This window comes from Astyanax mexicanus, chromosome 24 (assembly GCF_023375975.1).
Source record: "Astyanax mexicanus isolate ESR-SI-001 chromosome 24, AstMex3_surface, whole genome shotgun sequence".
Classification (NCBI taxonomy): domain Eukaryota; kingdom Metazoa; phylum Chordata; class Actinopteri; order Characiformes; family Acestrorhamphidae; genus Astyanax; species Astyanax mexicanus.
The window spans coordinates 19,282,132-19,300,774 of record NC_064431.1 but is presented as its reverse complement, the minus strand read 5'-3'; the positions used below and the strand labels follow the sequence as shown (position 1 = coordinate 19,300,774).

The 18,643-nt window shown below is 35.0% G+C and overlaps 1 protein-coding gene across 1 annotated transcript; it reads right to left on the bottom strand.

Moving 5' to 3' along the window:
• Positions 1 to 510: 510 nt before the first annotated feature.
• LOC103047578 (uncharacterized) lies at positions 511 to 18,511 on the bottom strand. The gene is made up of 8 exons (XM_049471971.1): positions 18,234 to 18,511; positions 14,157 to 14,417; positions 12,406 to 13,296; positions 12,199 to 12,298; positions 10,565 to 10,662; positions 8,300 to 8,407; positions 8,152 to 8,207; positions 511 to 4,230 (listed from the first exon to the last, which is right to left on the bottom strand). Exons 1-8 carry the CDS (start codon positions 18,283 to 18,285, stop codon positions 3,922 to 3,924), a joined length of 1,875 nt encoding a protein of 624 aa, XP_049327928.1. The 5' UTR covers positions 18,286 to 18,511; the 3' UTR covers positions 511 to 3,921.
• Positions 18,512 to 18,643: the final 132 nt, after the last annotated feature.

Genomic DNA, 18,643 nt, shown 5'->3' with positions numbered 1-18,643 from the left:
CTTTTATTGGCTAATGCAGGTGATGAGGGTAGAAGAACAGGTTCACAAAATCAAGTACTAAATGTTTTCAAGCAAAATGCTGTTACCTGTTGAGCTTTTTTTTTTTTGTTTTAAAGAAATTACATTCAACAAAAACTTTTTACTCTCAGACAAATTTGTTATTAATATTAATATTAATGTCCTACATGTTACAATTAGACTTGTTCACATCTAAAACACAGAAAAAAAACATTTTGGAATAAATGATCAGATTAATAAAAATAATAATATAAACTGCCCACTCAAATAAACATCTTAAAACAATGTTGTTGTTTTTTTCATATGAGCCATTCATAGGACTGTCCCAATTACCATTATATATTTTTTTATATTATTTTTCTTTCCTCAATTATTACAGTGTACAGTTGGAACTAAGTTAATATACTTAACAAAACTTTGACACGCATATCATGCTTCACAGTATATTTAATATTGATATGGTTTATGTAACACAGAGACAGTCATCCTGCATCAGTAAAAGCTTTTTTTCCTTTATTCATAACTGGAATTGTTTGTATTTAAGTTCATTTGATCGCAATAACTAAAGTTAAGCAGCAGAATACATCCACAAATCAACCCACGCTCTCCTGCCATGACAAGAGTGCTGAAGCGCAAGATTGGTTAGACTCTGGTAGTGACACCTTGCAAAATCTGGAGACTGTATTATCTAACTGTAACACTGGAGCATTAATAAGCAGCAGGTTATAAATGTAACTAACTGATGATAATCACAGCAGCCCTGTAACAGATTGTTAGCATTAAATGCTCCTTTTCCTCTGGGCATCTTAATCTGGCAGCCCAAGTAATTAATCTAGTTTTTCCTTTTAATATTACAACTTCACTCTCATGACTTTTCCTGATAGACTGCTGTATTTTTTCAGAGTGTTTTTTGTACATTTAATTAAAATAGCCTATTTAATTTTACAAAAGTGCGGCACATAGTCAGGCTTAAACTAAGATGTCTTAGCAGATATGTATTTCTTTCGAGTTTGGTAGTTTAGATGGTCTACCAGCTTAAAGATTAGGGAACCAGCATGGCCAGTGTGCTCATGGCAAGTCCACGTGAATTATTGTTGTTATAGTGGTAATGATTGTGAAGTTGTGGCAGTAGGCATGATGCCAACAGGTTCATGTTTATCTGCTAGTGTATATAGAGCTCCTCTAATCTGCCACCATCATCTTCCTGGCTTCTCACACCACCCTGTGGTCACATGCTACGACTGCACAGCCACTGAGGTCGACCCAGAAGATAAGGACTCATATTTTCCATTTGCGGCCGATTCTGAAACCAGACCCAGACATATTTCGGCTTTCATGCATCGACACACTTAACACCGCTCTTGCACCATCGATTACATGTCAGCCCAGATTTCACAAGATTATCACTAAACTGCACAGGTTCACTATTAGATGCAGTGTTGGAGCATCTAAGCCTCAAGTGTGAAATGATGTCTTTGATGTTTCTTTGATTGCAGATGGTAAAGTTCATGTTTTATCTGCTCAACAATCTGAAAGCTCTGCATCTTTTTTTGTTAATTTTTAACCATTTCTCATTTTCTGCAAATAAATGCTCTAAATTACAATATTTTTATTTTTATAGTCTGACTTTCAGTATGTTGTTCTTCTTCTTTTCTGATGTGTTCATTTTATGTCACATTTCCAAAAGTCCTGGGGATCATCAAAATGATCATCAAGGCCTTTGTATTAATTTTGGTCAGCAGTGTTTTTTGCCTTGAAACTCTCCAACACTGACCTTTACTGAGGCAGGTGTGGTCTGCAGTTCTTTATATTGTTGTTCTGGGTTCTTTTGTGACCTCCTGGATGAGATGTCCATGCCCTATTGGAGGACATCTCTATTTTTCAGTAGGCTAGTCACTTCTGGGAAGGTTCACCAGTGTTCTATGTTTTATCAAATTGTGAATAATAGCTCTCACTGTGGTTCGCTGGAGTCCCAAAGCCTTGGAAATTGGTTTGCAACCTTTCAAATCTGTTTTTTGTTTGATTTGAGTTTTTAGAAACATAGGAACAATGATGACAAGAAATCAGTGATGTAGAAAGTATTAATTATAATTAGTGCACACGAAATGTACAAATACTAAAAAAAAAAGATAAAAAACTTCCTATGTAAGTCTACTTGCTGGCATTTACAATCTCATACTTGTTCCTTCATCACAGGATGTAAGACTGCACGATGACTGTAATCAGAACTAAGAGAACTTTATCAGATCAAAAACAACTATTTTAGGCTCTCTTTGGTTTTTAGAGAATTTCATACCTAGAATTAACTGTTTCTGTTTCTTTTCTTGTGCACCGTCAGTGAACGTATTCCCCCTTCCCAAAATAAGCACTGAAAATACTGTCATGTTACACATTCATGTCGGCAAACTGCAATGCAGAGTTTGATACAAAGCTGTAAAAATAAAAAATAAAAGGAAATTAAAAAATCAGTCCTTTTGCTGGTAGACAAACTTCATTCCAGTCAATATTTACCTTATTTCGGTTTATGTTAAATACACTTAACAGCTTAGTATTCCAACACAACACACTAAAAGATTGTGTAGAACTCCAGTTATCTTAAAATGTTGCTACTGCTATGCTAACCCCACATTGCAACAAGCAATTTATTATGATATACAGTATTTATAACTATTTATAACATTTCACACAGAACACAAAAAGGTGGAAGTGATACTAACACAAGACGAAAAGATCAGAGTGTTATGAATACAGCACAAAAATGTTGCTGTGTTACGAAACAAGCGTAAATACAGCTCTGGAAAAAATGAGAGACCACTTAAAAATTATGAAAACCTCTGGAATATAATCAAGAGGACTATGGATGATCTGGTGCAAACATTCAAGCAGTTCATCTTGGTTTAATGGCTTGTGGAGTGGCATAAAGTAATCCAAAAGCAGTGTGTAAGACTGGTGGAGGAGAACATGCCAAGATGTATGAAAACTGTAATTAATAACCAGGGTTATTTCACCAAATATTGATTTTTGATCTCTTAAAACTTTATGAATATGAACTTTCTTTTGCATTATTTGTGGTCTAAAAGCTCTGCATTTTTTTGTTATTTCAGCCTTTTTTATGTTCTGCAAATAAATGCTCTAAATAATAATATTTTATTTGGAATTTGGGAGAAATGTTGTCTGTAGTTTATGGAATAAAACAACAATGTTCATGTTACTCAAACATATATCTATAAATAGCAAAATCAGAGAAACTGATTCAGAAACTGAAGTGATCTTTTGAGTGTTGCAAAAAAGCAAGTGAAAAACATGAATCGATAATAGATAATGAACCAAACCCACTGAAAAAAAAAAAACATCACAGAAGAAGAATGCAGAAGGTTAGTGATGTCAGTGGGTCCCCGTCCTTATGCAGTTACTGCAAGCGAAGGATTTGCGACTAAATATTAAGTCTTCCAATACTTTTGCTTATAAGAAACATGGGTTGGTTCAGACAGAAGGTGCTGTCTTCTGAAATGTGTAACAGATCCTGATGTAAATAACTGGAAATAAAAGATGTCAAACCCAAATGTTTTCAGTCGGCAGCAGAAATAAAGGGATCGGCCTACTTTTGGAGGGGACTGTATTTAATACAATTCTGTAAATAGCTGTAAAAAAGTTAAATTAGCCTGTTGTAATGTTGGGTTTCTGGTCACTTTTTCGTCCACAGCAGTAGCTACTTCTGACTGCGTTGGCTTTTAATACAATCGTAAACCATCTCATTTGCAATTCTGAGCTGAAATTCAGAATCCAAATTAGGAAGAAAGAAGTCTTTAAAGGTGTGGCCAAATAAAGTTGCTAGAGAACCCCCACCTAAAAAAAATAGATAGCCTTAAAGTCATTGGTGTCCTTGAGTACCTACTCTGTAGTTTATGTGAAGACGACGGTGGTGTAATTGACCGCTTCTTCGTCGCTCTCGTCGCTGCTGCTCTCGCTGGTGTTGTCGTTCTGGCCACAGTTTTCGGTAGGCTGGCAGCTCTCGCTCTCTTCATCCTCAGTAAAAGATGAGTTTGGGGCTTCAGACACGTTTACGTAGTCCTGCTCCATGTCTGTAGTCACGTTCTCGTAGTCTGATAGAGCCGGATGCATTCCTTCAGAAACGTTTTCGTAGTCCAGGTCTCTCGGACAGGGTATGATCGTCAGGTACTGAGGTCGAGGGCCGGAGGATATATTCCCGAACTGAAACATCAACAGAGCAATAAATATTACAGAAGATTAAGGCTGTGACCGAAATGGCTCCCTATTTACTAGTTAGGGCACTATTGAGAATGTCAGCCATTTTTCTTTGAGTGTCCGAATCTTAAGGAGGAATTCGAACGTGATTTTGAGGGCACTAAAAACTCCCTTAATGCATCATGATTTATAGTAAACGTCGCTGCTTACTAAGCGAGCTGAATGTGTCCCAAAATGCCTTGTGGGTATCGCTACTAAGCAACAAACAGCCGCAGAAACGGAGCGGACAGCGAGCCAGCAGGGTTGCCAGATTGTTACAGTGGAATTCAGTTAAAACCAATTCACTGGGTAAAACGTGTTTCAAATCCGCCGAAATACTGAGAAAACCACCCAAACAGCTGATGTTCATCATATTAACAATATTACAGGGTTTATTCCAACATGAGCTTAACTAAAATACCTTAAATATCTCAAGTATCACTAATTACAAAAAACAATATTTAAATGAGTTTATCTGCATGTTTGTATTATGTGTTTTGTGCATTGTATCATTGGACACACGAAACAAAAAAGTAAATACAGTACAAAAAAATAACCTTGCAAGCAATGAAAGAAAGAAATATTCACATATAATAACGAACATAAACACAGCTTCAATTGAGCATGAAGCTCTGTCTCTGCCAGGTTAGATATCTAACTATACTCCTATACTCCTAACCCTTGGTAGTTTTGTTCACCCGTCGAACCACAGCGTTTCCTCCAGACAATTTCAGACACAACTCGACATTTGGCATGAAACCACCCAATCTGGCAACAATGCTTTCAGGTTTTCTTCGAGTAGTTTAATAATGTGAGGATTATCTTTTGAACAGCGTTAATATAACGGGCAGATAAATGACTTCATGATTAGCTCAGAGCTTCACTAACTTTTATTCATAGCTCAGTTCAGTGTGTTTATGGAGTTTTAAACACGGCTCAACCCCCTCTTTGTTTATGCGAGCGTACCTGGCGCATGATAATGATGAGTTAGTGTCCGAATTCACTCCTGTTTCACCACTAATTAGTAAACTACATAGTGTCTCCTACATAGCGCAACGCTAATGAGGGAGTAGGGAGCCATTTTAAAGCTCCACTAGGAAGGATTGAGATTTTGTGCTTGTGGGCTCAAAATGTAATAAATGTATACAGCACTGTTGTAAAACCTCCCCACTCCTTCTCCTGGCACTTTTTATCTACAGTCCTAACATAACATCGTGGATTATATGTTTATATATTACATATATACAGTAGACTGTTATGTAGGTACTACATATATAGTGGAAAATCCACCTGCATGTAAGCTACTTTTTTTCATCAGAAAGTAAAAAGCGCACGAAAATAATTACAACCATCATCAATTTGTCTCTTTTAGCATGAAATGTTTACTTTATTGTAAATCACGACTGAAACAAGACATTTCTTCTGTGTCTACAACTGATAAAACAGCCTGTTTACAGAGTAGCACTGTTAGCCCTCACCACCAAACAAGCACAGCATGAAATAATATTAAAACAAAAACACACAGTATCAGTAAAAGCTTTTACAAGCCCCAGACTAAAATTTATATTTCAGTTTGGGGCAATTTACTGCAAGCTAAGCTTACAAACAGCCATATTTTACACTTAACATGATATATTTACACATTTAACCCGATCGCTAATGCTAATCGCTGCTAGCTTCCGCCTGCTAGCCTACAGCTTTAGCAGTTAAAACAAACACTTTAACTCAACTTATACATCACATATTAACACTCTGGTTGTTTTAATAACCTTTTTACTCTCTTATTAACATTTTAAGCTCCTTACAAAACAGAAACACCCGCTGAATTACTTATAATCTGTCTTTATCTGGTAATATCTCACCTCACCAGAGCTTCTTCGTTACAGCACAGAGAAACAGCACAAAAGATTTGTTTAAATGAACGAATCTTTTTAGTGAATGGATTCTAATGATTCAGTTCATCTAAAAGAGCTGCTCATCACTACTACTTAGCTTCTGTAAAGGCTTAACAAACTCCAAATAGCGTGTTTGTAGTCCTTGTAGGACTGTTAGAACTACATACAGGTCAGAAAGCAGAGCACCGCTATTCTTCCTATTACACCTCAATGCAGTGCTGCAGTGAGTTTCAAGCTGTAATTTCACTTCTTTAAAAAGGTCAAAAATCAAGGAAATACTACCTTGTGTGCCTTTAAAAAGTTAGTTATTCTATATTTTTTCCTGCTGGAAAATTGAGATTCTAGGCCAGTTTTTGCTTGTAACTGTTTTCAGATGGCATAAGCTTTTCATGGCTGAAAAGCTGCTCATCCAGATGAATAACCAGTTCTTTTTAATAACCTGGATGACTGGATTCTTACAACAATGTGGCATTTAAACCCACAAAAATATTTCTCTATTTAATTTGTATTTATTCCTGACTCGAGGAAACTTTAGTAACCGGAATATTAGCTGGCAGGGGGAGTTCTAAGCACTGCGAGCTCAGAGCACTGAGATGTAATATGAAAAATGTAATCAGATTATTCACCAGTGTTGGGCATGTTACTTTGAAAAAGTAATTAGTTATAGTTACTAGTTACTTCTCCAAAAAAGTAGCTGAGTTACTGAATTACTCCACTATAAAAGTAACTAGTTACCAGTAAAAGTAACTATTGCGTTACTTTTGTGTTACTCACCCCTATAACCACCACTCAACGTGCACATTTTTATGTTTGACCTCAGTAAGTTTGAAATAGTGTCGGTATTTCCATCTGCAAAAGGCTGTTTTGCCACTGGAGTCCTCTTCTCGCCATCTCTCGCTATGCAAACAACAACCGTCACTATGCATGCACTCTAAACACCCACCCACCTATTTACTCTGATTGGCTGAACACGTAATCTTACTATACCTTAGCCAATCATTGGTTAGGCGGTTATCTCATCCTGTGACTCACACAACGCACACACACACTTGCGACTTTGTCTATATGCGTGAGGTAAAAAAAAAAAAAGGTTAATTGAGTGGCTAAAGTAACTTGCAGTAATGGGGTGTCGGAAATTGTAACGGTGTTATAGTTACAGTCAGAGTAATTAGTTCGATTACTCGTTACTGGAAAAAGTAACGGCGTTAGTAACGCTGTTAATATAACGCCGTTATTCCCATTACTGTTAATCACAACAATATTCTGTGTTTAACTTGAATATCGCAATTGTTCTTAAGAAATCCACAATGGAATTATATTTATATTAGTGATTAATTCTAAATACTAGTATATACTTGCATGTTAAAGGGTGGGGGTGGGGTGGGGAGAGTTAAAGCCAACGTGGGGCGCTGAAATAAAGAATGCATGATACACTGGATAGAGGAAACTTTTTTTACTTTATAATAAACATTTCAGGTTTCTCTGTTTGGTTTGGTTTCACACAGGCATAAACCTAAACACACCAAATTGCGCACCAATAAACCATGCAAGCACATTTCCTCCTCTGATTGGTCAGAGCTGTTTGGCGCAGGAGCAAGAAAGTATGCTGAAAATTTGTAGCTGTGCTTTGAAACACAATGTTTTTAATGGGACATGCAGCACAGAGTCGTGCAGCTGCGAGTAGTGAACGCTGCACACTCTGGGCTCTGTGTGTAAACAGCATGAAGCAGCAGTACTGTATATTTTCTGACTAATATATCAGGTTAAACTGTGCCTTATCAGCATTTTAGCTTAATTAAATATAAATATATTTGAAAGCTGGGTCAGATTGAGACCATATCACATTTTCACTACAAGCAAACCTCCCCAGAAAAAATATCTGTGCATTGGGCGGGGGCAGATTTTGGCGGATGTTAGTTATTTATAAATACATGTTTTTTTCATCAGAGAGCAGCTAAATGTTATAAAGCTTTAATAGCTCAGTAAAACTTACCGAATGACCTGAGCTTTCTGAGCTGGTAGAGGAGGAATCATTATCCATAGTTCCAGCTTTAAAAGAATGTTTAATCAATCAGAATCAGAGTTAAAATTGCATAGTTAACATAAATGAATATAAATGTTTATAAAGATAAGATCTTTACTGTAGGGATGCTGATGGAGAGGCAGGTCAGGGCTTAAAAGGTGGATGTTGGTTTTGAGATCATTCATCTGAAATGTTCCTCCACCAAGGTCTGGACTCTGCACACGCTCTGAAAAATGTTTTCAACATATTTTAGAAAATAAATAAGACAGTGTTATGAAAAAGTTTGTGCACCTTTAATCATTTTCATGATTTTCCTTTATAAATCATTGGTTGTTTGGAACAGCAATTTAAGTTAAAAATATCATATAGCAGTGCAGTAATATTTGAGAAGTAAAATGATTTTTTTAGGATTTACAGAAAGTGTGGAATAATTCTTTAAACTAAATTAGGCAGGTGCATAAATTTGGGCAACAGAAAAATTACTTCAATATTTAGTAGACCCTCCTTTTGCAGAAATAACAGCCTCTAAACGCTTCCTATAGCTTCCAATGAGAGTCTGGCTTCTGGTTGAAGGTATTTTGGTCTATTCTTCTTTACAAAACACCTCCAGTTCAGTCAGATTTGATTGGTTGGCTTCTGGGTGTGAACAGCCCGCTTTAAATCACACCACAGATTTAATAATGTTCAAGTCTGAGGACTGAGATGATAATTCCAGAACGTTGTACTTGTTCCTCTGCATGAATGCTTTAGTAGATTTTGAGCAGGGTTTAGTGTTTAGGGTCGTTGTCTTGTTGAAATATTCAGCCCTGGCGCAACTTCAACTTTCTCACCGATTCTTGAACATTGTTCCCAAGAATCTTCTGATCTTGACTGAAATCCATGCGACCCTCAACTTTAACAAGATTCCCAGTACCTGCACTGATCACACAGCCTCACAGCATGATGGAACTGCCATGCATACCACCCTCAAAATTACTCAATTTTAGCCTCATTAGTCCACAGCACCTTATTCCAAAATGAAGCTGGCTTGTCTAAATGTGCTTTAGCTTTAGCATACCTCAAGCGACTCTGTTAGTGGCGCATGTGCAGAAAAGGCCTCTTCTGCCTTACTCTCCCATACAGCCTCTCCTTGGGCAAAATGCGCTGAATAGTGTTTAGTTGGTTAGAAAGAAAGCTGGTAATATGAATGAAGTGTGTGCAAAAAGTGCAAAAGCTAGATTTTGATATGTAGTTTTGGTTGCAGAGCTTTATTAGCAGGATAAATTAGGTATTTTGCCTTTTGTTTGAAAAACCAGACTAGTTTACAAAATTGTGATTTAGCAAGTGAAAAAAACGGAATAGAGCTTTATTCCTGATTGAACTGGCAAAAATTAGCCATTGAGATGTTCAGCTAGGTGGCACATATTGGCCTGTAAAGCTAAGCTAAGTTAAACAAAACTGTAATTATTTAAAAAAGCTTTTTTTTTTCAAGTCAAACAAGCACTGGATGTTAATCTACATAGATTTCTCTCCTGAAAACTGTTTATTTGGGTGAGTAAAGCTCTTACATTTATTTACAGTAAGCTTAGATTTCCAGATTTCCACTTAGGCTGGTTGCAGCAGCAGCATGTGTGTTAGCAGCTAGCTGCTAGCCCTAGCCATGGTTAGTGGCTAATGCCACCCGACAGCACTACACTTAAGGACTCTGAGTGTTTCAGTAAGCCAGGGTGATATTAGCTAGCGGTTCATCCCACATAGTTTTAACAAAGTAAACGTGCAGACTACAATCCAATATACTCACTGCTAAATGGCGAAAGAGCTAGCACCTAATGTGGTTTGCAGCTAATGCTAATTCCGCTCCAGCAGTGCTAGCTGGGGGTTAACAGCAGGCTACAGGCTGATAATACCTCTAAACAGCAAAAGACCTAGCCTGGTTATTGGCTACTGCTAATACTGCTCCAGGAGTGCTAGCCAGGGTTAGCAACGAGCTACAGTCCAATATACTCGCCTCTGAATGGCAAAAGAGCTGGTATTTAGTGCGGATTACTGTATATTAAATAAATGATCAATCATTCCACTAGAAATCAACATCATAAACAACCAATCAAACCACATTAGTATAGTAAAATAAGCTACGCATAATGTCCCATAGCATATTAGTTTTCTGGACATTTATGGAAATACAGAACGAATCATTTAATTTCCAATATAGGACGATTCTATTCAATTGTATTTTACAGGATGGGTGGCAACTAGACCAATCAATCAAGTTTGAGATAAAAAAGTTCGCCCACAAGTTAAAAAGCATTGCCATACGTAATAAAACAAATCAGCAAAAGTAATCATAGCAATTGCGCTTTTTTTTTTGAGTAACCTTTAATAAAAAAAATAAATAATTACTTACCCCTGCGTCTTTTGCAGTACAGTTTCACTAGTATGATCAGAAGAGTAACAGCTATGACTGTGAGAAGAAAGAAGATGCCATAGAGCAGGGAATTTGATCTGAAACAAAAACACCAGCTAAATTAAAATGTTTGTTTAGGAAATAATATTGTTATGTTAACAAGAAGCAACCAAAGCCCGATCTTCACAACAGGTGTGTGGAAATACTGTATATCATGACTTGAACACAAATAATCACACCAAGAGCAAGGCTTGTAATAGTCCACCGGTCCTCAACAAACACAAGGAAACTTCTAAGCAACTAAAGGCCTTTCTATAATTGGCGGTGTGCATGCCATGGAGACCACTTCAGTTTCTAAATCAGTTTCTCTGATTTTGCTATTTATAGGTACATGTTTATAGAAAATGAACATTGTTGTTTTATTCTATAAACTACGGACAACATTTCTCCCAAATTCCTAACAAAAATATTGTCATTTAGAGCATTTATTTACAGAAAATGAAAAATGGCTGAAATAACAAAAAAGATGCAGAGCTTTCAGACCTTAAATAATGCAAAGAAAACAAGTTTATATTCATAAAGTTTTACGAGTTCAGAAATAAAATATTTGGTGGAATAACCCTGGTTTTTAATCACAGTTTTCATGCATCTTGGCATGTTCTCCTCCACCAGTCTTACACACTGCTTTTGGATAACTTTATGCTACTCCTGGTGCAAGAACTCACACAGTTCAGCTTGGTTTGATGGCTTGTGATCCTCCTCTTGTTTGTATTCCAGAGGTTTTAATTTGGTAAAATCAAAGAAATTAGCTAGGTAACGCTTTGTGCGTTACCTGCCTCTCACAAAATATTTTTATTTCACATATTTTGAGTTTTGTTTTCCATGGTAGCGCAGCTGAACCTATGCCAAAAATCATATTTAATCCAGTAAGTAGGAGAGGAGCTGCTGTGTGAATCAGCTGTGTGGGGTTCAGAGTGAGGGGCTTGGGGGAACCGGTCATAGAGATGCTGTGTAGAGCAGCTGTGTAATAAATTTTGTCATTGTTTTCATTTTCAAGTAATATATTTTATTTAGTCTCGTCTTGTTTTCTTCATGAAAAATAGGTCGCCAATGAAGATTTTTTTTATCATAGTTTATCGTTAACCTAATTAACACTGTAAAACAGCTCTGACACACTGACATTTCAGGACTTCTCAAAACCTCTGAAGATGTTCTGTGGTATTTAGAATCGAGACTTTGTGATGTGGGACCTAAATGTGCATTAGTGAGTCTTTGGTGCCCATGACCCGATTTCAGGATCACCGGTTGCCCTTTCTTGGACGTTTTTGGTAGGTACTGATCACAGCATTTTTCGGGGAACACCCCAAAACACTCGCTTAAAGACGCAGTCTAGAGTATCACAATTTGTTTCTGGTAAAGCGTCTCAGATTTTTACGATCCACCATATGATTGTTCCTGCTTTAACTCGTCAACATCAAGGACTGCCTAATACATCCGCCCTGTTACAGGAGCCATTAAGATTGGAATATTATAGCTGATTGGTCTGTATAGAAACCTGGAAAATTCTAAAGGGTTCACAAACTTTCAAACACTCAAACGTTTTTTTTTCCAATTATATACTTTCTGATCAATACCTGAAACTGGATTCATGTGTGTTCAACACAATCTTGGTAGGACTTCTGGTTTTTCTTTCTATGATTGTCTTTCTCGTTGTTGTTGGTGGATTCCTTGGCTCTGAAAACGAACAGTTGCCCAACAAGTTGTTATTTTGCTGACATTACAAAGAAATAAAAAATGTATAAACTTTTGTAATTTTGCAATAATATTAAAAGTTTGGATACCTATAATGGAAAGTTCCACATTTGCCTTTATTGAATGAACATAATTTTGTCTATAAAAACCACATCGATAAGTTCCAGCATCACCTGTCTGAAGACGTTCAATTATGAGGTCAAAGAACTTGGGGTCCTCGACAAAACTCCATTTATTATTGTAATTGTATTGCTGTTCATTTTTACTAAAAAAAAAGCCACATTCCCCTAAATAGTTCAGCTTGCACCAGTATTTACTATAAGCATAATACTGTTCATTTTCGTATTGACAGCGTAATGTCACACGGCCTCTTCTTGTGCCAGTCGCAGTATGTGGTGCTGTCAGTCCAACCATGAGCGTGGTACTGACACTGTGAAAACCTCCACCAGACGTTGCGACTTTACATGTGTAAACATTTAAATTCATTGAAGTCCTGACATTAGCAATTGTCAACACCAGCTCAGACCGAGAGCGGTCATCCTCAACCTCGAAATCTGTGCTGCAGCTGCTATTTGTGTGCTGTGTGGAACATTCCCAGAATTTTGATGCATTCACGTATTCCTGAATATATTTGCAGGCAATTTTGACTTGTTGTCCCGGCATCACGTTGAAGGTCGTAGGTGCATGGAGGCCATTCTGGCTTTGAAGTAGCTCTAGGTTGACGTTACATGTTTTACCATATTTAAATACACATTGGTACGTTCCGCTGTCCTCAGTGCGTAGATCATGTTTTTCAAGGAAAACCGTGCCCTTGGAATCATCTGGAATCTCTTTTGATGAATTACTCAGATTCCCTTTAGAGCAGCTCCTGTTCTGCTCTTTGCGGCACCAGTATTGACGCTCTGAAGACCTCTGGTCAGATGTACAGGACATCATAACGGATCCTCCAAGTTTCCCAATCACAACAGATGGACAATTCTCTGAATATTCGGAAATAAAAAAAAAAAACCGAAATTAATTTCTAAACATTTAGATTATCAAAATCTAACATAATGTGAATCAGCTAGTTGTTCTTTATTGTTCTATATTCCAATGAGGAATCAAAGCGTATTGACATTTATTACTCTGTAGGTAGCAGTATTGATACTAGGGTTTAAAATAATTCTGTAGAAGTTAAAGTATCAACTCAAACTTTTAGCTCAAGTAAAAGAGTAAAAGTACTGGTTTCAAAACTATTTAAAGTATAAAAGTAAAAGAAATATAAATGTTCCCCTAAACACTAGGCTTGAATGCGTGAATGAATGCATTTTAGTACAATGTACATATATTAAAGTTAAACCTCAGTAGGGACATCATCTAGGCTACATAGATGATGGGTCAAATAAACCAATACGGTGTTGGAATGGTATATGTTTATACTTATATGTTCATCCAACCATCAAAATCACACTGGATGGAGAGATTTATCTGCATACGACGTTTTTAAACGATGAGAAGCTGGAATGAAAACAGGCCTAAAATAAAATATAAGTGATGAGGCTATTTATAAATAAACACTTCTTAAATATAGATGATCAAAATTCAGACAATGGATAAGAAAATTCAGATGCACTCGTAATGGCTTTTGCACAGCTACACCTATCCCGGCACATAGCCGGCATCAGGCAGGCAGTATACACAGTATACTTTAGGTATACTTTGCAGTATTTTTTATTCAATATGTTCTTTTAATTTCCCTTCATATGTTAACCTCAGCTATTGTTGTAGTAATACATATTATTATTATTTTTTTTTTTTTCATTACGCTATAGTACAGTGTTATAATAAAATGGTTGCTTACCTTGACGCACTTCAAAATGATATACCTGCTTCCCACATCGGTAACAGAGATCAAAATCAAACGGTGATAGGTCAAGGACTGTGATTTTTGAGTTTCCCAAATGAGGCTCTACCTCATACCTAGAGTATTTGGAAGTGCTTAAGTTATTACAGTAACTGATGGATTTGCACCAACATCTCTCAATGTTATTTGATTCTGTACAGTAGAATGTTCCAGGGCTGCCACTGAACACAATGATCTTCTTCTCATCTGCAGCTGAGCCTGGTGACACAGAAACATATATAAATGTTCAGTGTTTTGAACATTTTCAAATTCCATGCGCAAATTCTGTAAGCATAACCAAACAAGCCAGAATAACTGTGAATCAAAAGGGTAAATGGATTCACTGTTTTGTTAGTATATAACTTAAATCATACCATACACAGAAAATACATTATTCAATTTACATTATTCAATTTTTGGAAAATGTATAAAAAATAACTTTAAAATGATCTTTTGCTTATCTGAGTAATGTGTCTTTATTTCCTCAGTAAAAAAAAGAATAATATTAGAATAAATATGAATATAACTCATACAGAAAGTGAATGAAATCATCTCTAAAAAATCTCCTGATCCGGTATTATTTATAGAGATCATTATATCAGCAGTTGGTTTTGTAAATCAGTGTTTAATGACTGTAAATCAGGTGAGCTGTTGATGGAATTGAACACATGTCCCGGGTCGCTGGCTGAGGACGTTCCACGACCAGAGCTAAACTTGGTAAAACTGTAATTGTAATTGTAACTCCGTAACTCGGAAATGCTTGTTTCTTTTTACAGTTTTTTTTTTTTTGTTGTTGATCTCCATCTGATTTAATGAAATCTACAGTTTTTTTTACATTAAAGAGAAACTCAATGCAGAGAGAAACCAGTTGTAACAGTTGTGCTAATAATACGATAATAAGAAGCATAAAACCTCTACATGTGGGCATATATGTGTGTACGAGAATGACTTCCAAAGTACGGTGTATATAATTTGTACAGAAAGTAGTGTTTTTACATCACTGTGTTTGTTCAATTATTTCTAAAGTTTTCCTAATGTAGGGTAGTATTATTTATAGTGATCCTCATATCAACAGCTGGTTTTGTAAATCATAATCAAATCTTAATGATGATAAATCATTAAGGTGAGCTTCTGATGGAACTGAACACGTGTACCGGGGCGCTGGTTGTGGACATCCAGGAGAAATCTGAAACTAAACTTTATACTATAACACTGTAATAGTGGTTTTACACTTTTTTAATGTATATTTGTCTGCTTTTTTTATAAGTTTCAGAAGACAAGTTTGTTTCTTTTTATTGTTTTTATGTTTACCACCATATATTATAGGGCAAAAATAGACAAAATCACTGCAGAGAAAAATCAGTTGTAATACTGACAATAAGAAAATAAGAGGCCTAAAATCTCTGTACACTAGTAAATGTATGTACAATAATTTTATACATACATTTGTACATATACATTTTATACATACATTTTATTTTATACATAAATTTATACAATATCCAAACCAATCAGGCTCTGTGTGAAAAAGGTGTTTGCCCCATAAACCTAATAACGTGGTTGTACATAAATTTGTATAAATTTGCCCCCTACAGATATCTTTTGTTTTTGCTTTTTTTGTCATAGTGATATTTTTCTGATTATCAAACATTATCAACTTTAATATTAGACAAAGGTAACCTGAGTAAATATAAAAAGCACTTTTTAAATGATAATTTTATTTATTAAAGGAAAACAATATCCAAACCAATCAGGCTCTGTGTGAAAAAGGTGTTTGCCCCATAAACCTAATAACGTGGTTGTACCACTCTTGGCGGCAACAACTGCAATCAACATGGTAAATGAGAGACGGGCCGTTGTGGGTTTTTTTAGGTCAGCAGTTATTTTTTTGCCTTGAAACGTTGTTTTCTCATCTGTTTTATTATTTTTTTTATTTTTTCAGATTAAGGCATAATGTGTTTTGCTTTTTGAGATCTTTTAGCTGCATCATGTTGTCAGACAGGATCTATTAAAAGTGATTTCTTGATTCTACAGGTCTGGCAGTAATCAGGTCTGATTGTGATTAGTAGTGAAATTGAATCAGCAGTGAATCAGTAGTGAAATTGAATCAGCTTTCCAAAAAGTGTGATTATTCACAGTTAATTTATTGGGGATAAACACTTTTCACACAGGGCTAGATAGTTTTTTTCCTTAATAAATGAAATCATATTTTTAAAAAGGGCTTTTTATATTTACTTAGGTTGTATTTGCTAAATTGATCATTTGAAAAAGGTAAGTATGAAAGAAATGAAAAAAAATATCTTTTTTAATTTTTCTAATGTTTAAATTGTTTAATACTATGTTATTAATATAACTCATAGGCTGTATAAATACATATAAATGAAAGCTTAATTATGTTTATATATATATAAAGATTTTATGTTCCAAAAGTAAGATAAGACTTCTGACATTAACACTTAACACAGTGACATTTTTCACAAAAGATGTATTTTACAAAATGGCTACAAATGGCAATCAGCCCACATGTTGGCAATCATATGTCAGCTAATAATATATAATATATAATATATATGTTGGCTAATAATATATATTTAATGTCATACTTAAGGCCGAATCTATGTCAAAGCCAAGACCGTATAAGGCTAGAACTAGATTAATATATTTTTCATCATATAAATGTAATAAGAAATTGACAAAAAATATATTTTTGCTAGTCTGATTAAATATACATTACATATAGTATCAGCCAAATTTTGGACACACTTTTTTCCTTCAATGTTTTTATTTTATTTTATTTATTTTCTACACTGTAGATTAATATCAAAGACGAGCTGAGATGGTGTTTTGAGGTGATTTGGGATGAGCTGGAGCTTCACAGTGTGAAGGAAAGGCAGCAACTTTTGTTCAGCACCTCCAGAAACTGCTTCTTTAAGATGATGAGAAAACTATTCCAGGTGACTCTACCTCATAAAGACACTGAGATTAAAATATGAAGAGTGCAAATCTGTCCCCAAAGCTACTAAAATGTAGCTACCTAGAAGAATTTAAAGTATAAAAAAGTTTCTGGTTTATTTAACAAGTTTTTTTGTTTACAGAAAATTGCGCATGATATTCTGTATAGCTTTAACATAGCCTTCAAGAAATACATTGAATGGGAAGAAGTGTATCCAAACTTTTGACTGGTAGCCTATATATATATATATATATATATATATATATATATATATATATATATATATATATATATATACATTTTTTTTTATCATCAACATTTCATTTTTTTTAAACATTACAATAAATAATGTATATAGAAACACATTTGGTTTCTAATTAATCTAATGAGAAAAAATGGACTCTTTATCTAAGTCCACCTCACCCTGAGGCCGAGCATAAGACAAGACCGATTTCAAATGAGCTTTAGGCCAAAATAATACTGAGACATATTGTTTATGGTCTTGATCCTATGCTCGACAAAAAAGACCGGACTACAACACTAAAAATATACTGCTTTCTACTAGCGCCAGACATTTCCCCTGTAAAAAAATAAACTAAGCTTGAATAAACAAATATAATAAGATAAAAAAGATGTTTATTATTAAATTATGAAAATGCTCAAGAAGATTATAAGGTACAATCTTTAAAAATGGGAAAGTTACTATGAACAAGAGATATTTTATTACCAAAAGAAAAACAAATTCTAAAGGGTTTAAAAGTCATTGTAGGATTATTTATTCTCAGAAGAAATAAATGAAATAAACTCTCTTATTAGTTTGGAAAAAATATAATAATAATAATAATAATAATAATAATAATAATAATAATAATAATAATAATAATAATAATAATAATAATAATAATGTTACTGGTTACTTTCCCACATTGAATAAAAATAAATAAAAGAATTGAAAAAGCATAGAAATGATCTTTCTTCAAAAACAACCAGATTTATAGTTAGTGTAAGATGCAGATGAAATATGGCATAAATGATTTTTTTTGTTACATTTTTCATTATTAAATTATGAAATCGAGTCTTACCTGTCAGTGCACTCACAAGAACTAGACTGAAGAAAATAATAAAGATGTTCATCCTGGTAGTTGCATAAATCCAAACCTCTCAGTCAACTAAAATGATCAACAATAATTATTGAATTAATAATCAATAAATAAGTCACAGTGCATTCTCTGAAGTAGTAAAAATGTACGATAGCACTGAGACACTTCTGGCACAGCTCAAGTCAGTGGAAAATTGTGGTGAGGCATCATCACAGCTACCAGAGGAAAACATCTCAACAGCTATCAGTGAGGTATCAGTTGAGGTCTGATAAAAAGGGAGTGTTGATCTCAAAGGACAGATTGACAGGATTATATAATCCTTTCATAATAATGTATGCAGCAGCTGATGCAAATAATTCATCTTAATTACCTAAGAAACACAAATAATCTGA